This window comes from Dermochelys coriacea, chromosome 25 (assembly GCF_009764565.3).
Source record: "Dermochelys coriacea isolate rDerCor1 chromosome 25, rDerCor1.pri.v4, whole genome shotgun sequence".
Taxonomy (NCBI): Eukaryota; Metazoa; Chordata; order Testudines; family Dermochelyidae; genus Dermochelys; species Dermochelys coriacea.
The window spans coordinates 3,334,213-3,359,152 of NC_050092.1; the positions used below are offsets into that span (position 1 = coordinate 3,334,213).

Genomic DNA, 24,940 nt, shown 5'->3' on the forward strand with positions numbered 1-24,940 from the left:
GAAAATGAATACAAAACAAATCTGGTCTATTTCTTATTTTGAGCCACTTCATCTATCTTTATACAACTTGCTGGCAGCAGACTGTGCAGTACAACCGCTAGCCATCGTCACCTCCGGGCGCTCGGCAGAAGATGGTGCAGTATGACTGCTGGCCATCATCTTCTGCTGGCTGCTGATTAAAAGACAGTGAACTGCCGGTAGGACTCGATTGCCATGAGACGAAACAAGGGAAATGACTTGGCTGAGTCACTCCCATGTTTGGCCGGGCGCCCGGTTAAAAGAGCACCCAGGACTACGTCGACGATGGCTACCAGTCATACTGCACTGTCTGCTGCCAAAAGGCAATAAACTGCTGCTGTGTAGCAATGCAGTACCACATCCGCCAGCACCCAGGAGACATATGGTGACGGTTAGCTGAGCGGGCTCCATGCTTGCCATGGTATGGCGTCTGCACAGGTAACTCAAGAAAAAAGGCGCAAAACAATTGTCTGCCCTCGCTTTTACGGAAGGAGGGAGGGAAGGGGGGCCTGACGATAGGTACCCAGAACCACCCGCGACAATGTGTTAGCCCCATCAGGCACTGGGATTTCTACCCAGAATTCAGATGGGCGGTGGAGACTGCGGGAACTGTGGGATAGCTACCCACAGTGCAAAGCTCCAGAAGTCGACAGTTGCCTCAGTACTGTGGACACAGTCCACCGACTACATGCACTTAGAGCATTTGTGTGGGGGGACACACACTCAACTGTATAAAAATGCTTTCTACAAAACCGACTTCTATAAATTCAACCTAATTTCGTAGTGTAGACATACCCTGAGTCAGCTGTGCAGCTCTGCTTTTCTCACCTACAGCAGGCAGCTTCCTGCTGCTAGCCATCCTGAGGTAAAGCAGGGTCTCCTGTTGTCAGCTGGCCTGCTCCAGCTAATCCCACTGCCCCGGTTCTCTCCTCCCCAGCCACAGAACTTGGAGGGGATTGACTCTCTGGGCTGGGAAGTTAGGCTGTCAGAAATGGTTGTCCCAAGGACCAGACGCTAGGAGACTCTGACTGCAGGAGCTAATGTAGCTGTGTTATGCGTGTGCTGTGCAACTGCCCATGGGTGGCGTGCTGGCCACTTCTGTTGCAAAAGGCTGCCATTTGCCACATCCAGTCTAGCACTGCTGCAGTACGTGAGGCTATTGCTTTTCTGCCGTAAAGCAGACTTACGGTGCTGTGGTATTTGGAGACCCTGAGCGCTGGGGTGGAGGAGACAATGTGAAACAGAGCAGATAGGCTTGTGTACCTTTTGGTTTTGCAGGTCACAGGAGGAGGTTCGGGTTGAAGAGGAGCTCCAGCAGATAACAGTAGAGCTGGAGAGCAAATGTGATGTTGAGGTCATAGCTCCTGAGGAAGACGATGCAGGGTAAGTGTCAATGTGGAAAAGACAGGAATTGCTGTTGGTATTGGCCATGAAGAAATGCTAATTCCTGCCTCTAATCCTATGCCACTGCTGCTTCAGCGCAGCTCCTCCAGGTGCTGGCTAGCCTATGGCACTCCAGGGCCTGGAAGAGGCTGATGTCTCCATCTCAGCTTTGAGATGCATAAAGACTGATTTGCTCTGGGTACCAAACTTCCAAAAGCGTAGCTGCCTTACCCAGGGTGCTGAGTGATTCTGCTTCTAACCCCACATTGATCTGCACCTTAGCACTGGGGAGCAGTGGTGGTGTCCAGATTTGCAGTCTCCTGTCCCCCTCAGCTCCCCTGTAGTACATCACATTAGCTCCATCCTTTTTTGATGAAGGAAGCTGGCCTCATGTTCTTTGCTTCTTACCCAGGGAGGCAGCCTCTTCAGCCTGTGCCATTGCAACAGCCACAGCTACAATCGAAGTGGAAACAGCCAGCCAGGCCTCAGAACCAGCCAGCCAGGCTTCAGATGAAGATGATGTGCCAGTTGCAGACATATACTTTGTAAGATACGCCGTCTGCTTAGTCCATCTTACACCTATAACGCGTGTTCAGGCAGCGCTGTAGCTAGATCTGAGATACCAAAGTGGCAGATGAAGGGAAATAGTCTAACCTGGTAATGTATGTCCTGTTGATCTGAAACACGTGGCTGTCAGTCGCCCATGCGCTCATTGGTTAGATGAAAGGTTTTAAATCCCAGTAACTTTGGTTTTACCCTTTGACAACTCAAACATAGCATGTGCTTACACAGGAGATAGGTATGCATTACTATTTCAATGTACATTGTAGACATGCCTGTCCACTACATTTGCTACTTACATGCACACATCTGACAGGCTTAAACAAGCCAGCTGTCCATATCTGGGACTCTATCGCATGAAATGTACAGTTACCCTGCGAGTTCTCTTTCCTCCCCGCAGAGCAGAATTCATTGTTTCTCTCCCTGAAAAGATGAGGCTTCATATCCTATTCTTTCCTTGTAACCTCCTGGAGACGGGACAGGATGTTACTGTGCTGGCTGACCTCAGAGGTCTGTGGTGAACTCTGATTTTTCCTTTCCCTGCAGGCAGATGCGTTAAATGGTGCAGTGGAAATCTAGTACTGAGGCAGGGAGTAAGTGAGAGGGTTGCCGGGTTGGCAGCAGAGTGTCGAATATCTCTGAGCTGTATCCCTCCACCAGCTCTCGCAATGTCTGAGCACTTGCTGGAGACATGAGAGAGAGGAGACTTTTAGCAACACATACCTCCTCTCTGAACTACCAAAGACCAACAAGGAGAGGTTGAGGCAGACTGCCTGCTGACACCTTCAGCCTTGCATTGATGCTGCTAGTTTTGGCTGCAGTGGAGTTACAGCAGGGAAGAGGCGTGCCCCGCAATTTGGCACTTGCATAGAAACAGATCACCCTAAAGTGGGTACCTCAAACACAACATATCCTAGAGCATTCGTGCATCACATTGTGGCATTCCTTGTGCTCATGTGACTCCACTGCAGAATTGCTCATTCATTGTTGAGTAATTTGGACAGCTCCAGGGAGCTGCAGGAGGAATTGGCTCAGTTTTAAAAGCTTGTCTGTTTTTTGTTTTTTTTTATGCATGCGATTTAAAATGCAAACAGCTTTCCCTAACATTTGCTGCTCTTTATTGGCAGTTGAGTGCGAGCTGCCTTCTGGTAACTTCCCTTCTCATTGGGAAGTGCCTTCTATCAGGGTTCAACCCCCCATTCCCCCACCACCCGGCCATAGACAATCCCACTTGCCTTTCTTAGGGATGCTGCCTGTTGGGATGGATGGGTTGGTGTGCTGTGCCTAGCAGTGTGCACAAATTGTGTAACCCATCATCAGCATTTCATAACTCATCTGGGCCCTCTGGCTTGGCGTTGCCATATGTAGTGTGCTGTGGTGTGTCTCTCCAAACAACTGAGATGAAGGGAAATGCACCGCGTTTTAGTTCCCACTGGCTCTCACCTAGGAAAACTGCTTAAGCGGCAACTCAAGTGAGCAGCTGAGCATGATGCTGATTAGAACTGGCTGCCCTGTCCAATAGCTAGCTGCATTCTGGGGGGAATCTGAAGGGATGCTTGGACCAGAGGAGAAGTCGCTGAGTCGCAAGGGAGCATAAACTCACCTTTGAGGGAGATCTGCTTAAAGCAGCAACAACTGGGGGATGGGGATGTACTTTATCTCCCTACTCACTGCAGGGGAATAGAGGAGCTGGGCATGGGGCTCGGCTGTTCCCATGCATGGCTCCCCTGCCAGCTAATCCTTTCAGACATGGAGATGTCCAGCCCCTTGGTTGCTTTCTTTCATCCTTTCTTTCATTTCATCCTTTCTCCTCTGTTTCCTTTCTCACCTCACTTGCCCTGGTGCCATCCAGTTCACGGATGGGAGGTACTGGATTTACTCTCCCCGCCAGCGCAGACTCCGAGCCGCCTCGTTTTCCTCTGGGACTGTAAGTGAACACGCTAGCACACAAGGGAGCCAGGCTGCAGCTTTGAAACCCTGGGGTCAAGCAAAGCCTTAGCGGTTCCCTCTCTCCTAGATGCCCCATGGACTAGTTCTGTTTCGTGGGGTGTCTGCACAGAAATTCAGGCTCCGCAAATAAAGCCTGCATGGCCAGCAAGCCCCTGGTTAGTTATCCTCTACAGCCTCTTTCCAAAGGTCTCAGCTAGACCCAGGGTAATGGAGCTGATTGTGAGGGAGTCTCCCTCCTTCCTGCTCCCCTTTTTCTCGGCCAGTTATGAGTGACTGAATTTAGCCAAGTGCTTTATCATTAACCCTTTGTGCCAGCATGTTTGGCAACATCTGCCATTAACTTAAACATGGCCCTATATTTACATGTCATGCTGGGCCGAGTCCTCCTGGAAGCCATGTAGGCTGGAATGCCAAGGCTAGATTCTAGCAAGACGTCGCTCGGCAGGTGGAAGCTGAGAATAAAATTCAGCTACAAACATGGCCCTTAGGACACTGGTGTCTAACGCACTGACCAGTTTCTACAGCTTAGGGGCTCTAAGAGGAAAACTGCTGGGGACTCCAGCCTAGGGTGCAGTGCCTTCCCTGCCCTCAGCAGGCTATGAGACCTTGGGAGAGTCACTTCACCTTTTCACTTGTTTTCTCCATTTATAAACTTGGGATAATTGTTCCCCTTCCAAGGCCTCTGTCCAAAGAGATTGTTTAATGGGTGCTGGTATTCCCAGCCCCTCCTCTGCCATGGTGGGAGGCCGGGGGCATTAAGCAGACCGGATGTAGATGGCGAGCAATGTGCAGACTGGGCCTGGCAAGATGGGGCTGGGGAGGAGTGAGAGAGTTGAGAGAGAATCGTTAACCTCTTCTCCCCCACGCCCAGGATCTTGTAAACCCACTTTGTCCCCCATTTATTGGGAAGTCCCAGCACTGAGGGGTTAACTCTATCCCACACTCAGAATGCTTCTCCTCTGTCACCACACAGCACAGACCCATTTCTGTAGCAGCTGTCGCTAGACACCTGCCTCTGGCACTCACGAAAGGCTTGGAAGGTGGGTGGTAGAGTTCAGGGCTCACTCAGACAGAGCAGTAATTCGCAGCCATGGGTAGCAAAGGATCTGGAGCAGGGCGGGCTCTGCACAGTGGGAAGGGGCTCCGGGCGCTCTAGCACAGCACTAAAGCTTTAGCTCTGGATTCTGGTGCCCCCTTCCAGCAACTCCTTGTTGGCACAACCTGCAGTTATCCATGGAGTTCCGTGTAGTAGACCTCCCCACCCCCCAGTGCTCCAAAGCTTGTCTGGCTGGTTGTAGCTGTATGTCATAGACTCAGTGCCAACCCTGCTTTCTTTACCTCATGCCTTCAGACACCACAGTGGGAAACCAAACTGATTTGATGGTGAAAGTGGCTCCCCCTTGAACTGTGCCTTGCCTTGCGTTCGACTGCAAGTCTCTCCCTGCTCATCTGGAAGCAGAAGTGCATTTCTGTTACATTAATGGGGTAGCTAAGTCCCTGGATCCTTCCCCAAAACAATCCAGTTCTGTGTTGCCTCCTTTGTCATCCCCAGTCCCTGTTCTCCATTTCCCTGTTGTCTCCAATTGATGACTAACCAGCTCCTCTTCATGGTCCAACATGATCTAACCCTGCACTTCCACCGCCTTGCTTGGCACGTCAGCACGAGGGGGATACAAATATCGTTGATTTTGCCATAAAAGCTCCCTTAACTTTAAAGTGACAGTAACATCCAACATATGCAGATGCGACTGCAGCTGAAGGTGTGGGGAAAGGAATGGTCTTGTGGGTAAAATGCAGCACTGGGAGTCCATAGATCTGGGGTCTAATTCCAGCTCTTCCACTGACCTGCTGTGGGACTTAACAAGTCACTTAGCTTTTTGTGCCTTGGTTCCCCATCTGTCATTGGGGTTGGTGCTGGCCTTGCAGGGGCTTTGAGGCTTAATTAATGCCTTGAAAGCTCTTTGAGGTGCTCATATAGAAGGTGCCATGGAACTGGAAAGTGTTGCCCTCTGCCCTGCAGCTGAACAGAGATTTTCATTTTAGCAGCGCTGCTAGCGGCTCTCCCAGACGTTGTTAGGGGCTCAGGTACGTATTGAGGATGAGGAAAGCTCCTTCACTGAAGTCTTGTTGTAAAATCAGTTCTCTTCCTCTGGGTGTACAGCTGTTCTTATTGTATTTTCCTGCTCTCTCTGTTTTCTCCTTTTTTCTCCCTCGCTCCCTGCTCTGCCGCTGCTCTTCTTGCACTATCCCTGCCGACTCTGGCAGCCTACAGACGAGAGGAGTTGGATTTACTCCCCTCTCCACTATAGCACTCAAGTCCACTCTGTCTCCGATGAGGAGAGCGATACAGTAAGTGTTCAAGAAAGCTTTGATGGGCACCCAGAGGGGCAAGCTCTGAACGTGGGCTGCGGTGTCAGCATATGGTTTGGGGCTCTGGGCTTTGGCTTGGCTTCAGCAGCGGGTGGCACTCGCATGGCTGGGGTAGTCCTGCTGCATCATAGATTGGCTCTTTGGCAGCAGGCAAGATCTGCTGTGTAGTCCGAAACCAGGTTCACTTTGATGACACTCCTGTTGAATTGTTTCTAGTATAGTCAAACCTCACTGAGCCAGAGTCCTCAGATCTAAACGGCTCTGTTACCTGAGGGTACAAAGGGAACATGGTTCTCTCGCCCTATATAGGGGACTTAGCAAAGCATGAAGCTAACTGAAATCAGCACAGCCACCGCCTGCTAACCCCTCTTCCTTGCCTCTTTCAGTAATCTCTGTGCAGACACTGAAGACCCAGAGAGCAGCGTTTCCCTCTGCAGGTCGACGTGTTCCCTTTCGTTGACACAGTCGTTCTGATGGGATGGGGAAGAGCTTGCTGCACTGCTGGATCCCGGGCACTGCATTTCAGGCTGGAGCGAAATGCTCTCTAAACATGTATTTATACCTATCCGAGCCATGGACAGCAAAGAAACCTCCCACCCAGAGCTCCTGTGTAAAGCAGGCTGAAAAGAGTCCCGGGTAGTGACCGTTTCCAGACAGGCACCACTACAGCTGCCTATCCATGTGTGATACTGTGAACCTTTTTAATCATGTATTTATTTCTTTTATCTTTGCACAGACACTGCACAAATGTGCTTTTTTTAAACATTTAGTATACTGCACTTTTTTTGGTTGTCATATTCTATTTATGTGCTTCATCAAGAGTGTGAAACCTCACAGGAGACAGAGAGCAATCTTCACTTGGGGGGTGGCAGGAGGGCAGGTCCAGTCCTAGCTTCACTGATGAGGAGACAGTGTGGTCTAACCCCCAGACAACAGGACAGGGAGTCAGAAGTCCAGACTCTGTGACCTTGGGCAAGTCACTTAGTCACTCTGTGCCTCAGTTTCCACATGTGTGAATGTGGGTAATCCCCATCTTTGTCAAAGCACTTGGACCCTCCGATTGAAAGGTGCTATGTAAATGCGATGTATTCAAGGCCAGTAACTAGAATTGTTCCAATATTAAAGCAGTCTGAGTTAGACATGCCACTTGATCTGAATTTAGAAATCGCTAGTGACCTCTACAATTAACTGTATGGGAGAAGCAAAAAAAAAACCCTGGCTGTAATGGCATAGCTTCTTGGCTTGGCTCTCTTCTGGGTGTTGGAGATGGTGGGGCTCTCTCTTCACCATGAATTGTGCTGCTCAGTGGTGGGCTGGAGCTCTGCCCTGATCTGCTGGCAGACTGCTATTCTGTCAGACTGCTGCCTCGGCCATGGGGTGTGGAAGGAAGAGAACTGAGACAGCTGCAGCTAGGCATTGCAGGCTATTGAAATCACTTAGCAGCAGCATGTTCATGACTCTGATGAGTGAGGGTGGCTCAGAGGTTCACGTGTATTCCTTCATAGCTGAAACCAACATGCCACCCTTCCCCCATATTGAAGGAAGTCAGCGAAGCCCAGCTGGAAGCGTCTGTATTGGGCATGTGACACATGCTATTGGATGCGCAGCCAGGGGAGATCAGCTGTGTGATGTGGCCTCTGAGGTGGATAGTGCTGCTTTCGGTGCTCTAGAGGCATCTTTGCAGGCTGCAGTCTTTAGACCAGACAAGATTTGGCTTCACTTAACCATGAAATGGCACAAAGCAGTGACCTGGTGTTGATTTCAAATTCCTCCACTTGACTGTAGGATATTGCAGCTGTAGGTCCTGACTTCTCTAGCGATCCCATCTCCTCTCCCATGAATTAGAAAGTCTTGAGCGCAGAGAGGGCTTGGGCTTGTCTCTGTCCTCCTTGGACTCTAGCGTAAAGTGAGGGGTAAATATCACTTTTTAATGCTGTTACATTCTTCAAACCTCTGTTCTCAAGCTTCCCTGTGCAGTAGCAGTGAGAGGATGTCCCCAGTCTATAGGCTTGCATGCCAAGCACTGAAGAGCTAGTACCACAGTCTGTCCTGGCAGCACTTGGGACATATTTGTAATTCAGGTACCAGAAGGCAGGCTGGGTCAATGGGACTGTCTAAGCTTTTTTCCCATGAGCTGCCAATGTTCTGAGGATTTTCATCCGATGACTTTTTCTTCCTTTTTTAAATATCCAGAGCCTGACTTTTCAATCCCTGCCCTGCAGAAGCCGAAGACTTGCACTCCCAATGTGTGCCAGGCTTCATAGAAGTCATTACACCATTTGATCTTCACCTTTATTGGTCTAGAATATCCTTTCTTTGGAATGCAGGTGGGTTTAAAAGAACCCCTCTTCTCTCATTAACAGCTGTGAAAACAAAGATGCTGCCATTACATCCATGAGTCAGGCAGCAAATCTGCTACAGAACTCTGGCAGGTTCCTAAAAGCTTTCTCAGAATCATAGCCCCTTTTCTCATTACACACTAGTATAGTTAACTTCACTCGGGGATTTGGTGGTATGTAGTGCTCAGTCCAGGCTCACCTGGCTGTCTCCTCTCCAAAGAGAAGGCTTGGCGAAGGAGCTAGGGAGGTGAGCAATGTGTAGACTCAGGTACTGCTGAGTGCTAAAGGCAAAAGATTTCAGAACACATAGTTAAACGTAGAGCGTGATTTTTCTGAAGCACTAGGCAGCCCCAGGTCCAAATGAAGCCAGTGGGAGCTGCACAGATGCTCAGCCCTGTGACAAACAAGCCCTTGATTTCAACATCAAGTAAACTAGGCTTTGGGAGGAGCAATGAAGATAAGCTAGGCCCATCTCTGACCAGCATTTCAGGGCTCTGAAAGGAAGCAGCTAATCAAATCTTTAGCCTTATGCCTTTAAAAGAATATGCTGAAGTTCGGCACTTCTGATTGCCCAAGAATATAGAGCAGGATTTTATTTCTTTCAACCATTTGGAATATCTCTAATCTATTTATCCAATACACCTACTCCAATAGTATCTCTGCGGCAAAGACAAAGCATCTTTTTGGTGATGAATTTTGCAACTGTGGAGTTTCCTTGGTCTGCTCCCACATTAGAGGCTGAAGCCAAGAGCCCTGTTCTGTGATGATGGAAAACTGATCTTGCTTCCTCCTTTCCAAAATTATTCCTTGCTGACAGTGTTTTCCACTCCGTGACTTTCTAGGGAAGCTTCATCTCTGTAAATCTCTTGTTTTCAACTCTTTGCAGCAAGCAAGTGTATTAGGGTCTGTTATTGACTCTGAACTTCTTATAAAGATACAGATACCCTGGGACATGCAAAAGAACCACATTATCAAAAAACCCTTCCCAGGAGTGACATTGCAGGGGGAGTTGGTCAGAAATAAACCATGTTGTTCACTTGCAGTCCCATCCCCCAAAGCATTGTGCTGTGTTGTCTTGTCCATTACAAAGTGCCCTGCAGTAGGCTTAAACTCCCATTTCCATTATGGGAGAGGCACCTGGATGAAGGAAGGGAGCTGTAGGGTATGTCTACATTGCAATTAGACACCTGTGGTTAGCCCATGCCAGCTGGCTCAGGCTTGGGCTAAGGAGCTGTTTCACTGCAGTGTAGATGTTCCAGCTTGGGCTGCTGTCCAAACTCTGGGACCCTCCCACCTCACAGGGTCCTAGAGCCTGGACCTCAGCCGAAGCCTGAACCTCTACATTGCAATTAGCCTCACATGCTCAAGTCAGCTGGCACAGGCCAGCCATGGGAGTTTAATTGCAGTGTAGATATACCCTGGGGTTCAAAACAGGCTCCTCTTCCATCAATTGGTCTCTTTCCCTGCCTCCTGGCCTTCAGCACAGTAGCTTTGCAAGACTTAATCCTTAATGCTACTTCCAGAGCTGGACGGTGCTAAGGGCCTGCTACTGTCAGTTACCTCTAGGGATGACACAGCCATTTTCTTTGGGGCTGGGGAGGAGAGGGGTTGCATCACTAAATTCTGCTGGTTGATTCTGCCCTAGATCTATGGTGAGGCTTTGCACTGGGGGGAGGGAAGGGTTTATAGAATTTTTCAGGGGTCTCTCTGAGACTGAGGGGTGTCTGTTTAAACAGCAGTCAATCTGCTTGTTCGCTACAGCATGAGCTGTTGCTGTACTGTCACATTCATTCTTAGGGTGGTATGAAAGTTGCGTTTTTACATTTACTGTTTTTACCAGGATTTTCATTGTTTGCTTCACTATAGCTGACAGTTTGCTAATGAGCTATTGCCTGTTTCAAGATCTAGTCTACTTATATCTTTGAAAGGAGACACCTTGTTCCTTTTCCACTGAAATGTTAGTGGAACAATCCAGTGAGACCCTAGACTTCAAAGTAGCTTCATGTCATTACTATCTCACCATCATCCCTGCATCCTGCCTCTCTCACCTGTTCAAAGAGTGTGGCCATTGCTTCTGCTAAAGCTATTTCTGAGCTCTGGTGTAGAGGATTCCAAGGGGAGTGTCTCGTGCCAGACTACAGGGTGCGGAATGCAGACGGGTATAATTAAGACCCCACTTGAGCAAAGAAGTGCAAAATGTTGACTGCCAAGGTGCATGGTCCTGGCGTCTGGGCTGTTACTTGCCAAGTGTTCCATCACAAGCCTGAGCCTTTCTCAAGCAGCTCCCAGGCAGGAGAAGCCTCAGTTTGAATGATTCAGAAGGTGGTCATCAAAACAAACTCCGCTCCAGTGTGTTTTATGTTCATTTGGGAACTCTCCGGAGGGAACAGGAGCAACAGCTTCTCTGGAGAAGACTCCAAATGTGTGCTCAGTCACTGAAAATGAACAAACTGCAGAGATTGATGCTCCAGAGAGACTTCTGGAACCCCCAAAAGCCCCAGGCTCTGCTAGGAGACTGGGATCCATAGCTGTATCCTTTACTGCTGCTAGCAGTCAGTCACTGCAAGTATCCTGCTGTCACGCCCCCGCCAGTATCATCTGGGTGAGTGTGTCGAAATCACACTTGGTGAAACCGAAAAAAGATTTAATCTCAGCACTGAAGCTGGCATGGCTGTGATCTTTGATGGCAGCATTAGAGATGACACAAGCTCTGTGCTTGTCCCTGTCATCATCAGCCATTTGACTCTCGAAACACGTTCCAGCCTTTCCTTCTAGCAGAGTCTTCCCTGAGCAGCTAAAACCAGCCTTGGTATCTTTTCTTCACACTCCCACCCAGCATCATTGCCCACGTTTTTAAATGGAAAGGCAAATGAGAGAGCTCAGACTTACTGGATCATGTCTGATTTGTTTGAAGTCTACATTAGACCAAGTATAATATAGCTGATGTTCATATTAGGTCATCTTGTATGTATGCTCCACATAAAGAATGTATGTAAGTAGGGTTTTTTTGTGGGAGGGAGGGGGGAGTTCTTCTCTGGAAAAAAATGATGAGAATCCATGAATATTGTCATGTTTTTTCTTTTTTTTGTTTGTTTAAGTCCTGAATGCTTTTTTGGAAGTCTTTTCTCAGAGAAATGTAAATTGATGCTAATTGTTCTTCAGCTGTGATAAAGCATAATGTCGTCTTTGATGTAAATACAGAGGCAAGCAAACTATTTATAATGTCTAGTGAATTAATTGCCTTACCCAAAACCCCATGGGAATGGTTCCTAAAAATATTGTTTCCCTTTTTAGTGTAAAGAATTTTGTAAATACTTTCAGCGTGAGATTGCACCCCTAGTTCGTCTTGTCTCTCTGATGGCTGCTATTGCTCAGAAAGTGGATACTGTTTGAACTATTGTACTGTATTAAAACTAAGGCATTTTGTGAGACAATTTAGATGCAATGTTCTCATGGAATCATGAAAGCTAAAAAGGCAATACTCTTGTTATTAGCACAGTCCTCTCTCTCTCACCTGTTGGTGATGTTTCCTACAGTCATAACTTGTGCTCATTCCTGACTCTCTCAGAGGGACTGCTGGTTTTGTTGAGACTTGGGTTTGTAGCTCAAGTTGATTGGCTAACTCATTTGTAAATATGTGGACAATCCACACATTTGTGTCCTGATCCACTTGTGACATACTCACAGTCATTGTCACAGACATGTCGGCTAACTCAACTTAACTTGCATTAAACTCTGATCGAGGCAAAACCTTTCTTTGTTGTTAAATTGCATTGAGGTCAATCTTCTCTCATGTTTTACTTTGTAATTTATGAAACGTTGTATGTCCTTAACTATTTCAGAGGGTTCTATTAGAACTTTTGAGTCCTACAGTACTTTGACAATCTCTACGCTTTTTTTTTGTCAAGGGAAGAGCTGTACCTTTGAACCCAGAGCTGTGGAATTTCTGTACAAAATGTACAACCACTGCTGACCTGAACGAATAACACTTGTATGCAACAGCCTCATCGTTCTGCATCCCCTCCTTCCCCTTCTTTTATTTTGGAAAGGATCTCTCTAATAAATAGAGTAATCATGCAGTTGCCTCAATCTCTTCATTGAATGCATCTGATGAAGTGAGCCATAGCTCACAAAAGCTTTTGCTCAAATAAATTTGTTAGTCTCTAAGGTGCCACAAGTCCTCCTTTTCTTTTTGCGAATACAGACTAACACGGATGCTACTCTGAAACCTATAGCAAAGGTTTACAAACTTTCTGGCCTCAGGACCGATTTGTGTACGTTGATGGCCTGTCACAACCCTGTAAATAGGCCTGGAAAAGGGGGTCATGTGCTGCCCTGGCAGAGGATGGCCTGTCACAACCCTGTGTATAGGCCCTGGGGGTGGGCCCTACCCTTAAGGGTAAGGAATGCTCTGGTGGAGGTTTGCAGAGCCCTGCTTGGTCACTCCTGTCCTGTGGGGCAGGCTGGACTCAGCTCCCTGCTCTACATGTTGCGACCTCTGGGGTTGCAGCATCGCTCCTGTTTGGCCTCGCCCCTGATGGACCAGCTGGACCAAATTTGCAAGTCGCATTGCGGCCTGGAGCATGGGCTGGCGGCACCACTCTCTCAAATTTCGCCCAGCCAGCCACCTCTCACGATGGAGGGGCAGTGGGACCAAACCTGAGTGGCACTCTGATGCTGAAGGTTGCAATGCCTGGAGCAGGGAGGCAAACCTGCCCAGACCCACAGCACTAGAGCTGATTATGTGACCCTCTGAAATGCTTTGGTGACCCCACTTAGAGTCATGACCCACAGGTTGAAAAACCCTGACCTATAGGACCTCTTGCACTGGATGCTGTGTAACCATCCTGATTTGCTACATACAAACTAGCTTTGATTGTGTTTTGATCAGGGTTTGTTTACAAGTGTGATGTTCCTGTCTGGTGTTATCTGGACCAGTGATCTGCTAGGTCACGCCAGTCCTTGACTCAGAACCGGCCTTACCCTGCTCTGCTGTGAGAACCCCCATTCCTGGGCTGTTCACGCATGGCCTCTGGCATGTAAGAGGCTCTCTGGATTGTGCAACTGAATGACACTAGCCAATATCTCCAGTCCCAGACACAACCCTAGGAACCTCTGTCTTGCAGCATCCAGTTATGCCTGCTGGACGCTGCAAGCTTAATGAGTTCATCAATTTAACAAAGAAATTGGTATGTACCAGGCTTGTTATTCCCAAAAGGAGTTTCTGTCACACTTCCACCCAAACAGACTGCTTCAGGTAAAATAAACAGATTTATTAACTATAAAGAGAGATTTTAAGTGATTATAAGTCAAAGCAGAAGAAGTCAGATTTGGTCAAATGAAATAAAAGCAAAACGCATTCTAAGCTGCCTTAACACTTTCAATATCCTTCTAAACTTAGATGCTTCTCAACACAGGCTCGCTGGTTACTTTTCAGTCAGGATCTCTCCTTTGATTAGTGCTTCAGTCGCTTGGTGCAGTGTCCATAGATGTAGGTGGGAGAGAGAGAGAGAGCATGGCAAATATCTCTCCCTTTTATCATGTTCTTGGCTTTGTCCTCCCCCCCCCCCTTCAGAGTCAGGTGAGCATTACCCAATCGCAGTTCCAAACTGACCAAAGGAAGGGGGGGTGACTCCCTCGAGAGTCTAACAGATTCTTTTGTTGCTGCCTAGGCCATTGTCCTTTGTTCCTGTGAGGCTGGGCTGAGTTTGTCCCATTCACACCCTGATGAGGTGTGAACTGCCCCTTTGCTGCTGGAGAGTTTTTGTCTGGGCTTGCTTTAAGCCATGAGGACACATTTTCAATCTCATAACTATACACATGAAATCATAACCTATAACATTACTATAATCTTACTGTAACAATTACTATAACAACCATGCTAAGTGCATCATGAGTCTTCCAAAGACACCTAACATGACAAACTTTGCATTGGATACCACACAATCATTTTACAAGGATGAGTATGGGGGTGCTGGGTGTTCCCCTGAGGTACAGTGTGTCACACTTAGGGCTTGTCTACACCACGCAGCTTTTAGTGACAAGGCTGTGTCGACACAGCCTTGTCGCTAAAAGTCAACATGTGTAAAAGCTCTTTGTTGGCACTTTTGCTGACAAAATACTCCCAGTCCCACAAGAGGTATTAGCTTTGTTGGCAGGAGAGTGCTGCTACCGACAAAGCTGCATTCACACTGCCCCTTGAATCGGCAAAACTTTTGTCTTTCACGGAGGGGCTTTTTTAAGTACCCGTGAAAGACAACAGTTTTGTCAACTTTTCAGTGTGGACATACCCTTAGTCCCTCTTCACTCATGTGATATGGCTGTGCGTGTATCAGTTTGTGCTGTGATCCTGTTATCTTGCAAGCTAAGAAGAATTAATCTAACCTAGGTCTTGCATGGGAGAGCTCCTAGGAGCAATTCAGATGTGCTGCAAGAAATGATTAATCTGTTTGTGGTACACATGGGGGAAGAGAGAGTGTTGAAGTAATAACCCCAGAGGGGTGGAATGGGACACTGCTACAGAAGGCTCTCACTTTTCATATGAAATGTATGAGATCCCAATCCCCTGTAGTTTTTAAAAGTCCCCTGACACTTGTTTCCTAAAACAGAAGTGTTAACGCTGGCATCCTGGTCAACTAAGAACTAGATCGGGGGTGGGCAAACTAGGGCCTGCAGGCTGGATCCATCCATTTTAAGCTGGCCCTTGAGCTCCCATTAGGGAGTGGGGTCTGGGACTTGCCCTGCTCTAGTACTCCAGCCAGCGCACAAAGTCAGGGGCTGCTCCACAGGTGGCTCCCAGAAGCAGTGGCGTGGGCCCTCTCTGGCTCCCTACACAGAGGGGCAGCCAGGCGCCTCTGCTCTGCGCGCTGCCCCTGACCCAAGCACTGCCCCTGCAGCTCCCATTGGCCAGGAACAGCAGCCAATGAGAGCTGCAGGGGCAGTGCCTACGGACAGGACAGCATGCAGAGCTGCCTGGCCATGCCTCCACATAGGAGCTGGAGAAGGGATATACTGCTGCTTCTGGGAGCTGCTTGAGGTAAGCGCCTCCTAGAGCCTGCACCCCTGAGCATCTCCCCACACCCCTGGCCTAGTCCTGATTTCCTCCTGCCCTCTGAACCACTCGATCCCAGCCTGGAGCACCCTCCTGCACCCCAAACCCCTCATCCTCAACCCCACCCCAGAGCCTGCACCCCAACCCTCTGCCCCAGCTCTGATCCCCCTCCTGCCCTCCAAACTCCTCGGTCCCAGCCCAGAGCATCCTCTTACTCTCCAAACTCCTCATCCCCCACCCCAGAGCTTGTACCCCTAGCTGGAGCCCTCACCTCCCCCTACTCCCCTGGCCAGACCCCCCTCCCGCACTCTGAAATCCTCATTTCAGGCCCCACCCTGGAGCCTGCACCCCCAACAAGAACCCTCACCCCCTCCCACATCCAACCCCAATTTTCTGAGCATTCATGGCCTGCCATACAATTTCTATTCCCAGATGTGGCCCTCGGGCCAGAAAGTTTGCCCACCCATGAACTAGATGGTGAGTTATGACTTCTTTAGTGTATGCAAGAAATCAAATGAATGCCAGAGTTACATGGTGAAAAGCCACTTCCCTTTTGTTAAATAAACATGTCTTTTAAAGAGTGAGAAGTTAATATATGCAACAGGTTAATACAGGAAGTGGTCACTATGTAGCCATGCCATGGGTTCTGTGTTTTGTTCAGGGCTCTGGAGATGGGAAAGGAGAGACCACCTCTCAGAGCTCGCTATTTAACATTGTAGTAGTACCTGAAGGCCACAAGCCATTGTACTAGGTGATGTACAAACAAATGAACATCCCTGTCCCAAAGAGCTGACCCACGAAACAATCAAATATGACAAATGGATGAGACAACAAGCAGGCTTGGGTGGGATGGGGTAAAAGGGGATGTGCAGAATTGTTAAACTGGGCAGTAGTAGTGATCTCTCCCTTGCTTAGCCATTCTCATTCCCAAATATATTACCTAAGAGGGACTTGGAGGACAAGTTGGGGGCTTTCTGCATGCTGACTGGGAGCTTTTCTCACTTGTAAGGGGCAGCATGAGAGAAAGCATGAAAGAGATTGGAGGGCAGCAACACTGGAAAAGTAGGCATTAACCTTGCACTAAAATGACACCATAATAGAGGCTCAACTTAAATGTATACCCCAAATTAAAAAACACAGTGAGAGAACCAAAAAAGAGCCACCATGGCTAAACAACAAAGTAAAAGAAACAGTGAGAGGCAATCAAATATGACAAATGGATGAGACAACAAGCAGGCTTGGGTGGGATGGGGTAAAAGGGGATGTGCAGAATTGTTAAACTGGGCAGTAGTAGTGATCTCTCCCTTGCTTAGCCATTCTCATTCCCAAATATATTACCTAAGAGGGACTTGGAGGACAAGTTGGGGGCTTTCTGCATGCTGACTGGGAGCTTTTCTCACTTGTAAGGGGCAGCATGAGAGAAAGCATGAAAGAGATTGGAGGGCAGCAACACTGGAAAAGTAGGCATTAACCTTGCACTAAAATGACACCATAATAGAGGCTCAACTTAAATGTATACCCCAAATTAAAAAACACAGTGAGAGAACCAAAAAAGAGCCACCATGGCTAAACAACAAAGTAAAAGAAACAGTGAGAGGCAAAAAGGCATCCTTTAAAAAGTGGAAGTTAAATTCTAATGAGGGAAATAGAAAGGAGCATTAACTCTGGCAAATGAAGTGTAAAAATGTAATTAAAAAGGCCAAAAAAAAAATTGAAGAACAGCTAGCCAAAGACTCAAAAAGTAAAAGCAAAAAAACATTTTAAGTACATCAGAAGCAGGAAGCTGCTAAACAATCAGTGGGGCCACTGGACGATGGAGATGCTAAAGGAGCACTCAAGGACCATAAGGCCATTGCGGAGAAACTAAATGAATTCTTTGCATCTGTCTTCACGATTGATGTGAGGGAGATTCCTAAACCTGAGCCATTCTTTTTAGGTGACAAATCTGAGGAACTGTCCCAGATTGAGGTGTCATTAGAGGAGGTTTTGGAACAAATTGGTAAACTAAACAGTAATAAGTCACCAGGACCAGATGGTATTCACCCAAGAGTTCTGAAGGTACTCAAATGTGAAATTGCAGGGCTACTAACTGTTGTCTGTAATTTATTATTTAAATCAGCTTCTGTACCAAATGACTGGAGGATAGCGAATATGACGCCAATTTTTAAAAAAGTGCTCCAGAGGAGATCATGGCAATTACAGGCAGCTAAGCCTGACTTCAGTACCTGGAAAACTTGTTGAAACTATAGTAAAGAACAAAATTGACACACATAGATGAACATAATTTATTGTGTAATAGTCAACATGGTTTTTGTAAAGGGAAATCATGCCTCACCAATCTACCACAGTTCTTTGAGGGGCTCAACAAGCATGTGGACAAGGGAGATCCACTGGATATAGTATATTTAGATTTTCAGAAAGCCTTTGACAAGGTCCCTCACCAAAGGCTCTTATGCAAAGAAAGCAGGCATGGGATAAGAGGGAAGGTTCTTTCATGGATTGGTAACTGGCTAAAAGATAGGAAACAAAGGGGAGGAATAAATGGTCAGTTTTCAGAATGGAGAGAGGTAAACAGTGGTGTCCCCCAGGGGTCTATACTGGGCCCAGTTCTATTTAACATATTCATAAATGATCTGAGAAAAGGGGTAAACAGTGAGGTGGCAAAATTTGCAGATGATACAAAACTATTCACGATAGATAAGTCCCAGGCAGACTGCAGGGAGCTACAAAAGGATCTCTCAAAACTGTGTGACTGGGCAAGAAAATGGCAGATGAAATTCAATGTTGATAAATGCAAAGTAATGCACATTGGAAAACATAATCCCAAGTATACATATAAAATGATGAGGTCTAAATTAGTTGTTACAACTCAAGAAAAAGATCTTGGAGTGATTGTGGATAGTTCTCTGAAAACATCCACTCAATGTGCAGCAGCAGTCAAAAAAGCGAACAGAACGTTGGGAATCATTAAGAAAGGGATAGATAAGACAGAAAATATCATATTGCCTCTATAGAAACCCATGGTACACCTACATCTTGAATACTGTGTGCAGATGTGGTCACTCCATCTCAAAAAAGATACATTGGACTTGGAAAAGGTTCAGAAAAGGGCAACAAAAATGATTAGGGGTATGGCCATTGGCCATTATCTTTGAAAACTCACAATGATCGGGGGAGGTTCCCAACTGGAAAAAGGCTAATGTAGTGCCCATCTTTAAAAAAGGGAAGAAGGAGGATCCGGGGAACTACAGGCCAGTCAGCCTCACCTCAGTCCCTAGAAAAACCATGGAGCAGGTCCTCAAGGAATCAATTCTGAAGCACTTAGAGGAGAGGAAAGTGATCAGGAACAGTCAGCATGGATTCACCAAGGGCAAGTCATGCCTGACTAATCTAATTGCCTTCTATGATGAGATAACTGGCTCTGTGGATGAAGGGAAAGCAGTGAACGTGTTGTTCCTTGACTTTAGCAAAGCTTTTGACACGGTCTTCCACAGTATTCTTGCCAGTAAGTTAAAGAAGTATCGGCTGAATGAATGGACAATAAGGTGGATAGAAAGCTGGCTAGATTGTCGGGCTCAGCGGGTAGTGATCAACGGCTCCATGTCTAGTTGGCAGCCGGTATCAAGTGTGGTGCCCCAAGGGTCGGTTCTGGGGCCGGTTTTGTTCAATATCTTCATAAATGATCTGGAGGATGGTGTGGATTGCACCCTCAGCAAGTTTGCAGATGACACTAAACTGGGAGGAGAGGTAGATACGCTGGAGGATAGGGATAGGATACAGAGGGACCTAGACAAATGAGAGGATTGGGCCAAAAGAAATCTGATGAGATTCAAGAAGGACAAGTGCAGAGTCCTGCACTTAGGATGGAAGAATCCCATGCACCGCTACAGACTAGGGACCGAGTGGCTAGGCAGCAGTTCTGCAGAAAAGGACCTAGGGGTTCTTCTTCGAGTGCTTGCTCATATCAATTCCAATTAGGTGTGTGCACGCTGCATGCACAATCGTCGGAAGATTTTTACCCCTCAACACTCGGTGGTTGGCTGAGGTGCCCCCTGGAGGGGCGTCTTCATGGCGCCGGATATATGCCCCAGCCGACCCAGCGACCCTCAGTTCCTTCTTACCGTTGAAACTGTGGAGCGCAGCATAGCTGATCTCCACTCTCCCTAGCTTTCTCTCTTAGTACCTGTTAATAGTTGTTTATAGTTGTTAGTAGTTGTTAATAGTTAGTGTAGTTAAATTAGTGTACTTAGTAAGGTGGAGCGGGGTCTTCTCCCCTCTCCCCCGTCCCGGTACCGGGGCCCATGCCTGGGTCTCTGGGCTTCAAACCCTGCTCGGCTTGCCTGAAGCCGATTGCCAAGGGGAGATCCCCATGACTCTTGCCTAAGGTGTCTGGGGGAATCCCATGAAGCAGACAAGTGCTGCATTTGCAAAGCCTTCGAGCCATGGACTAAAAAGGAGTGGGACTTTAGAGTCAAGCATCTCCTTATGGAGGCAGCACGTAGCCTGGTCCCTTCCTCCGTGCACCGGGACTCGGCATCGTCTTCGGTGCGGAGTGCCCCTGTGGCACCGACTGGTCCAGCACCGCATTCAGACTCTGCTAAAGACTCGTGGCATCAGGCCACCCCGGCACCTCCACCACTGCGGTGCCGGTCCCTGTCTCTGGGCCAGAAGAAGAAGCAGCCCAAGCAGGTGCTGACTGATCTTCATCTTTGTCAGTTCGACAGCCACTGACACTTCCTGCACTGCAGTCGGAGCCGCGTCCATTGCTGGAGCGCACAGGACAAGTAACAGCTCCTGCACCTAGAGCTGTCGGTGGACACTCCAATTCCACTCCCGCTGTGGCCAGACCTGATCACTCAGGACCACAGATGACTCTGTCATCCCGACCTGCAATCTCTCCACCTCACAGCGTGGATGCTGTATGGCTAACTCAATCTGAGCTGTGCGGCTCTCACTTGGTACAGCAGGTCCTTTTGGGTAACAGGAAGCCCTCTATCAGGTCCACGTACTTAGCCAAGTGGAAGCGTTTTTCCTGCTGGTGCACTCAGAGTCATACGGCCCTGTTACAGGCGTCAGTACCTACATCTTGGACTATCTCCTGTCCTTAAAACAGCAGGGCTTGGCAATATCATCCATCAGAGTGCACCTGGCAGCTATTTCGGCTTTCCACCCGGGCGAAAATGGGCGTTCACTCTTCTCCAATCCCATGGTCAGCAGATTTCTCAAGGGGTTGGAGCGCCTGTTCCCATGAATTCGACAACCGGTCCCTACGTGGGATCTTAACCTGGTCCTCTCCAAACTCATGGCTACCCCGTTCAAGCCGATGGCCACCTGCTCACTCCTGTACTTTTTGTGGAAGACAGCTTTCCTCATAGCTATCACTTCGGCGAGGCGTGTGTCTGAGCTCAGGGCACTCACATCGGAACCACCGTATACTGTGTTCCATAACGACAAGGTATAGCTGTGACCCCACCCGGCCTTCCTCCCTAAGGTGGTGTCTGCCTTCTATCTCAACCAGGACATCTTCCTTCCCGTCTTCTACGTGAAGCCACAAGCCTCTCGACGGGAACAACAGCTGCACTCCCTGGACGTTCGCAGGACCCTCGCCTTCTACATCAAGCGAACAAAACATTTCAGGAAAACATCACAGCTGTTTGTTGCTGTGGCAGACCGGATGAAGGGCCTTCTGGTCTCCTCCCAGCACATCTCGTCCTGGATCACATCATGCATCCATGTGTGCTATGACTTGGCTGGTATCCCAACTACACACCTTACTGCCCACTCCACGTGGGCTCAGGCTTCATCTTCTGCTTTCCTGGCACACGTACCTATACAGGAGATATGTAGGGCAGCGACTTGGTCATCGGTGCATACCTTCGCTGCCCACTATGCGGTGTGATCGTCCAGGGATGATGCTGCATTTGGTTCAGCAGTCCTTTACTCCTCAACATCTCACTCTGACCCCACTGCCTAGGTAAGGCTTGGAAGTCACCTAATTGGAATTGATATGAGCAAGCACTGGAAGAAGAAAAGACGGTTACTCACCTTTGTAACTGTTGTTCTCTGAGATGTGTTGCTCATATCCAGTCCAAACCCGCCCTCCTTCCCCTCTGTTGGTGTAGCCCGCAAGAAGGAACTGAGGGGGCGCTGGGTCGGTGGGGGCATATATCTGGTGCCATGGAGGTGCCACTCCAGGGGGTGCCTCAGCCAACCCACTGAGTGTTGCTGAGGTAAAAATCTTCCGACGATCGTGCAAGTGGTGCACGCACACCTCATTGGAATGGATATGAGCAGTACATCTCGAAGAACAACAGTTATGTAAGCAGAGTCAGGATGCGCTCCACCCTGACATCTGGTGGTGAGTTGTGGCAAGTTGTGGAAAAGAACTTCAGGGGCTGATCTTATTTGCGTAGGCACACCCAGCCCGCTTAGCATGAGCCCATAGCTGCCCATATGGTCACTTTGGCTGCTGTGGGATCCCCAGTTCCTCTGTTATTGGGGCAGGAAGAATAAATTGTTATTATCCTGATTATGTGAATCAAGGACAGTGGAACTGTACTTGGCCTTTTGTTATGATGGAGGGACTCGCCATCAACTAAGTAGCACTCACTAAGCAAGGGACATGGGTTCCAAAACTCAGCAAATTGAGAGAGAGACATTGAAGATAGGTATTAATATTTGGTGGTATGGGCCCCTTGATAAAGGCTTTACATGCTAATTGCATGTTCTCCTCTCTCCACTGTGGAATGTCAGAGCTAATTTTGATTCCATTAGGAGTATAGTTACAGGCTACTGAGCTGGATTCACTTTTGGCCAATGGTACACCAGCAGTGAGACTCCCCTACTACGTGCTGAAATCACAAAAGAGCTGAAATTGCTTGGGGTGGGTTTTTTGCTCATGGGTTGTGTTATGAATCCTGTTGGTGGTGTTTCCCCAACATAATGCCACATTGTTTCTTTCTGTTATTAAAAGGCTTTTGCTACACTCAGACTCTGTGCTTGCGAGAAGGCTTCCTCTCTTAGAGGCACCCAGCGGGGGTGGTATATATTTGTCCCAGGTCACTGGGTGGGGGCTCAAGCCGGTTTTGCATTGTGTTATTGGAATGGAACCCCTAGATACTGAACCCGGCCCTTGTTGCTGCCAACTCTGATGGGCAGAAGGGTTACAGTTACAAAGGTGAGTAACCGTCTTTTACAGTGGACGTGGACGAGAAGCTGGATATGCGTCAACAGTGTGCCCTTGTCGCCAAGAAGGCCAATGACATTTTGGGATGTGTAAGTAGGGATCCTGCCAGCAGATCAAGGGACGTGATCGTTTCCCTCTATTTGACATTGGTGAGGCCTCATCTGGAGTATTGTGTCCAGTGTTGGGCCCCACACTACAAGAAGGTTGTGGAAAAATTGGAAAGAGTCCAGCGGAGGGCAACAAAAATGATTAGGGGGCTGGAACACATGACTTATGAGGAGAGGCTGAGGGAACTGGGATTGTTTAGTCTGCGGAAGAGAAGAGTGAGGGGGGATTTGATAGCTGCTTTCAACTACCTGAAAGGGGGTTCCAAAGAGGATGGATCTAGACTGTTCTCAGTGGTAGCAGATGACAGAACAAGGAGCAATGGTTTCAAGTTGCAGTGGGGGAGGTTTAGGTTGGATATTAGGAAAAACTTTTTCACTAGGAGGGTGGTGAAGCACTGGAATGCGTTACCTAGGGAGGTGGTGGAATCTCCTTCCTTAGAGGTTTTTAAGGTCAGGCTTGACAAAGCCCTGGCTGGGATGATTTAGTTGGGGATTGGTCCTGCTTTGAGCAGGGGGTTGAACTAGATGATCTCCTGAGGCGTCTTCCAACCCTGATATTCTATGATTCTATGGAACGGCTTCTGTGTGAGGAGAGATTAACAAGACGGGGACTTTTCAGCTTGGAAAAGAGATGACTACGGGGGGATATGATAGAGGTCTATAAAATCATGACTGGTGTGGAGAAAGTAAATAAGGAAGTGTTATTTTTCCTTCTCATAACACAAGAATTAGGGGCCACCAAATGAAATTAATAGCAGCAGGTTTAAAACAAACAAAAGGAAGTTTTTTTTTTCACTCAACACACAGGCAATCTGTGGAACTCTTCGCCAGAGGATGTTGTGAAGGCCAAGACAATAACAGGGTTAAAAAAAGAACGAGATAAATTCATGGAGGATAAGTCCATCAATGGCTATTGCCCAGGATGGGCAAGCATGGTGTCCCTAGCCTCTGTTCACCGGAAGCTGGGAATGGGCAACAGGGGATGGATCAGCTGAAGATTCCCTGTTCTGTTCCATTCCCTCTGAGGCACCTGACATTGGCCACTGTTGGAAAACAGGATACTGGGCTAGATGGACCTTTGGTCTGACCCAGTATGGCCGTTCTGATGTTCTTATGACAGGTCAGATGGGGCGAGGCTACATTGTGGAAGCTTTGTAAGTAATAACAAGAAGTTTGTGTTGGAAGAGGGGGAGCCTCTTGGAAGGGGGAGGACAGGGTGTGGTGACCTGTTTACAGGACTTGTTGCAGCAAGACGCTTCCATGCTGTCTGGCCTGAGAAGGGGAAACTGACTTTAGGAGTGGCAAATAGGATGTGGATAGTTTAACCTCAAGACTTGTGCGTGGCAGGGGTATTTAAAAACAAGGATCAACCATGGCAACTAAGTAAAAATACCCTACTCTTCGTCCCCTCCCCAGGCCGCTTCTCAGGGCTTGTCTATGCTTACAGGGCTTGTTTACTGGTGCGGCTGCATCCCTGTAGTGCTTAGTAAAGATTTCACCTATGCTGACAGGAGAGCTTCGTCCATGGGCGGGGGTAGCTATGTCCCGTGGGAGAAGCCCCCCGTTGGCAGAGCGCTGTCTACACCAGGGGTTAGGCCTGTTTCATTGCCTCAGCCGGGAGCGGATTTTCCACACAGCCATGTGGCAGCTCTACTGATGCCACTTTGGGGTGTAGACCAGGCCTCGCTCCCCTGCCCTGTCCCCCCCGATCCAGCCCCCCCGGAGGGTCGCTGGGCGGGGACGGCGCTGCTGGGGCTGAGGGCAGGCGAGGCCTAGGAGCTGGCCCGGGCCCTGACCCGTGTCCTCTCGCCTCCAGCTTCGCGCACAGCGGTCCCAGCGCCCTGGGCAGGGGACGGCGGCAGAGCTGCCCTTGGCTCGTGCCCCATGGAGCCGGAGGCCCCTTGGGCCTGGCCCGGCCCGGCGGCTCCCCTCCAAGCGTTCTTGGCGCCTGCCTCTTTAAGGGCTGGCCCCGCCC

General features: G+C 48.4%; 1 protein-coding gene across 8 annotated transcripts in view; it reads left to right on the forward strand.

Moving 5' to 3' along the window:
• Positions 1-12,698, forward strand: part of PIP5K1C (phosphatidylinositol-4-phosphate 5-kinase type 1 gamma) — a 77,132-nt gene extending 64,434 nt beyond the window's left edge. For 3 of the 8 annotated variants that reach the window (XM_038383760.2, XM_038383764.2, XM_038383761.2), the window contains 5 exons: positions 1,297-1,401; positions 1,814-1,946; positions 3,815-3,889; positions 6,178-6,261; positions 6,669-12,698. In XM_038383760.2, coding sequence (XP_038239688.1) covers positions 1,297-1,401; positions 1,814-1,946; positions 3,815-3,889; positions 6,178-6,261; positions 6,669-6,671 — 400 coding nt within the window. In that variant the 3' untranslated portion in view covers positions 6,672-12,698. Of the gene's footprint in view, positions 1-1,296; positions 1,402-1,813; positions 1,947-2,508; positions 2,556-3,814; positions 3,890-6,177; positions 6,262-6,668 lie in introns of all 8 variants that reach the window. The other 5 variants (XM_038383762.2, XM_038383763.2, XM_038383765.2 and 2 more) reach the window with 3 other exon arrangements.
• Positions 12,699-24,940: the final 12,242 nt, after the last annotated feature.